The sequence below is a fragment of the Elephantulus edwardii genome, unplaced genomic scaffold (assembly GCF_000299155.1).
Source record: "Elephantulus edwardii isolate Elephantulus edwardi_28Jun2011 unplaced genomic scaffold, EleEdw1.0 scaffold00109, whole genome shotgun sequence".
NCBI lineage: Eukaryota > Metazoa > Chordata > Mammalia > Macroscelidea > Macroscelididae > Elephantulus > Elephantulus edwardii.
In genome coordinates this window covers 5634273-5637586 of record NW_006399859.1, presented here as the reverse complement: position 1 = coordinate 5637586, position 3314 = coordinate 5634273, and the positions used below count along the sequence as shown (strand labels likewise).

Here is a 3314-nt window from a genome sequence, read left to right as displayed (position 1 = left end):
ACCAATGTCTTTTAAGAATTGGGAAGATACTGAGGTACATCTGAAGCAAGGGACTGAGAGAAAGTATAGATAAATATCAAGTCTGACGGGAAAGCATAGACTCTCTAGTCACATTTGACTGGTCAGAAAAGAAACTCTTGATTTCTGCACCATTGTGCTTCTGGATATCACCACAGTTTTCCAAGGAAAATGACAAGTGTTGAGGATATGAGGAAACCAAAGCCCTCATTAATTGTTGATGGGAATGTAAAATGTGCAGCAACTGTGGGAAACAATTTGATGGCTCATCAAAAGGCTAAACAAGGTATTACACTGTGATCCAGTAATTCAACTGTTAGATATATGCTCAAAGGCTTAAAGGCAGGGACTCACACAGATATCTGCACCAGTGCTCACTGCAGCATTTTTTACAACAATGAAAAGAAAAGAATTAGTACATGCTACAACACAACGAACCATGAAACATTATACTAAATTAAATGATTTGAACATTGGAAGATAATGTTACATGATTCTACTAATATTAAATGTCTAGGATAGGCAAATACAGAGACTAGAGTATATCATGGTTAGAAAAAGGTGAAACGAAGTACTTAGAAGTACTCTGTTTTTCTTAAAGGTAATGTAGTAATTTGGAACCAGATATTGGAGATATTTGTACAACATATTGAATGCAATTTTGTCACTGAACTGTACTCTTAAAAGATTAAAATGGAAAATGTTTTGAGATTATAAATACAATAAAATCAATATTTAAAACGATACAAATAATTGTGTGATCCAGTCTCTGGAGAAGGATGACTGGGATGGGGTCAGGTGTGTCAGAGATGGTGAGGTTGGCAAATGATGGTGCAAATTTCAAAGCTATTGTTCACAGGGTTGGTATAAATCATAGTCAACTCAGGCCACATAACTACAACCATTTCTCTCTCCATCACAAGTTAAAAAAATAAAAAGAAGTAGGTTAGTCCTAGATCCCAGAGACTGTTCACATCGACATAGGTTGAAGGATGTTGTGTGTAGTGAACCTAAGACAAAGCACTCAGAGTTTGTAAAGCACATGTTTTCTTTTTTAATTACCAAAAGATTGATCTAATATTATCTTACAATTATACAATAATGGAGAAGTAAAAGAAAAGGTCCATCATCTTACTCATTATATAATCAGAAGGATGAAGATGACATAAATTAAGAAAATCACTCGATAAAAAGACTGATAAATCAATTATAAAATAGGCAAGAGACATGGAAGGAATTTTCACAGAGGAAGAGATTAGAATGGCAAACAGACACATGAAGAAATGTTTCAAATTGGGGGCAGCTCAGGGCTGGGGATGGCGGTGGCCATGGCTGTGGTGGCTCCGGGACATGAGAAAGAAGCCTGGGGAGTTCCATGAGATGGGCCGGCTCCCAGGCCAGTTGGGTGGAGAAAAAGATATATAGAATGAGTGAATGAATATAAGGATCCAAAAGGGGTGGGAGATGGTGGAAGCAGAGGGCTGAGGATGTGCAGGGGGAGGCAGGGATTAATCGTGGGATTGTACAATTTGATGGGTGGAGGGATGAGGAAAATTGAAAGAATTTGTTCTTGAAAACAATGTATTTGAATTTTGTAAATAAGCTAGCAGAAAATAAAAAAAAGAGAAGAAATCACTCAAATAGGTAAAAATAAAATATGCTCCAAAGTGACATCTGTTTGACCTAAGCATCAGTCTGGAATCTCCAAGCTCAAGACTCTGAGCGCTACACCACACTGTTTGTTCCCTGACCTCTGCACAGGTTCTTGAGGGAGATTTCTTCCATGCTCCTCCACCTCTACATCGTCCTGCAGCACCCTCTGTAGGACAATCTTGAGGGTCAGCTGCCGCTGCCACAGCCTCTGCCTAAAGGAACCCACAAAGAAGTAGATAATGGGGTTGGCACTACTGTTAATACAGAGGAGAAGCAGAGCCCAGTGCAAAGGTAACATCGGAAAAGGAATTGTAATCCAGAGTGGTAAGAACTCATAAATGCTGACGGGCAGGGTCCAGAGGAGGAAGATCAACACTGTAAGCAGGATGGATGCATAGAACCTGGTCAACTTCTTCCTGTGGAAACCACAGAACATCTTCATCAGCAAAATTATGTTAAACACAAACAGAATCACAAGTAACAAAAGCACCCATGCAGAAAGAAAAATTTGAAATCCAGCACAGTGATCATCGCTGAGGTTATGAAACAGCAAGCCACATAGTTTTCCTTCCAGAATGTTCAGTAGCAGGGACAGAATCCAGAGCAGGGCACAGATGACAGCTGATGTGTGTCTTGGGCGTAGGCACCGGTACCAGCTGGGAAACAGGACAGACAGGCAGCGTTCAGTGCTTATGCAGCTGAGAATGCTCAGATGTGAGAGGTAGGCAAAGGTCCATACAATGCTGAAGTATTGAGAGATGTGTTGGAAGGAGTCAATAAATTCCTCTAGGAAAAAGAAGATCTCCACTAGGAGAATGATGACGTCTGCCCCTGCCAGGTTGAGAATGTAGATGGAGAAGGAGTTCCTTTTCAGGCGGAAGCCCAGGATCCACAGCACTCCTGCATTTCCCAACAGGCCAACCAGGGCAATGATGAAGGTCAGAATCCTGACCTGTGTCCATGTTTTATAACCTTCGGGAAGAATTGGGTAATTTTCATCCATTGTTGTAGATTCAGTTCCCCATGATGGGATGATTGAATTCATGCTTGGAAACTCTCCGCTGGTGTCTCTGGAAACACAAACAAGACTTAATGTTGGCTATAATATCGTTGACGCTCATGATCAACTTGCTAAATGGAGATCATCGTCTTAAAGGAAAGGGAGAGAGTGACTTGTAGTGATTACTTTATAAACCCTAAGGAGTTCTGGAATCAGGAGTCAAGACCAGTGTTTTGCTGAGATTTTAGTCCAGTGTCTGTCTGTCCTCTACTTGCTACAGACAATTTTGTGAGTTAGAGGGAGCTCTGATTATCCAGTCCCCCTGGCATTGTGCTGCTAACCCCAAAGCAAAACCTCTGGTGGCTTGCACCCACTAGCAGCTCTTCAGGAGAAAGATTTGCACGATTTACATCCTATGGGGGTTCAGGTATGAATTGATTCCCATAGATGGCAATGAATCAAGGGTTTTTTTTTTTTAGTGTCTTGTGACTGTAGGAGTCCTGGTAGCATCACATTTTAAGTATTGGGCTGGTAACTGAAAGATCTGGATAGCCAGGCCTGGAGGTAGAAAGATGGGAAGTCTCCTAAAGATTTACAACTTTGGAGGACATGAAAGGTTGCTTTGACTTACTATTCAATTACA

At 41.0% G+C, this 3314-nt stretch overlaps 1 protein-coding gene across 1 annotated transcript; it reads right to left on the bottom strand.

The window, feature by feature from the left end:
- Window positions 1–1708: 1708 nt before the first annotated feature.
- On the bottom strand, window positions 1709–2716 carry LOC102862036 (mas-related G-protein coupled receptor member X2-like). Its single transcript, XM_006892067.1, has one exon. It carries the CDS (start codon window positions 2714–2716, stop codon window positions 1709–1711), a length of 1008 nt encoding a protein of 335 aa, XP_006892129.1.
- Window positions 2717–3314: the final 598 nt, after the last annotated feature.

What these genes read in the sequence shown, in the direction of transcription:
- LOC102862036 (XM_006892067.1), bottom strand. Translation starts at nt 2,716, where the DNA reads ATGAATTCAATCATCCCATCATGGGGAACTGAATCTACAACAATGGAT.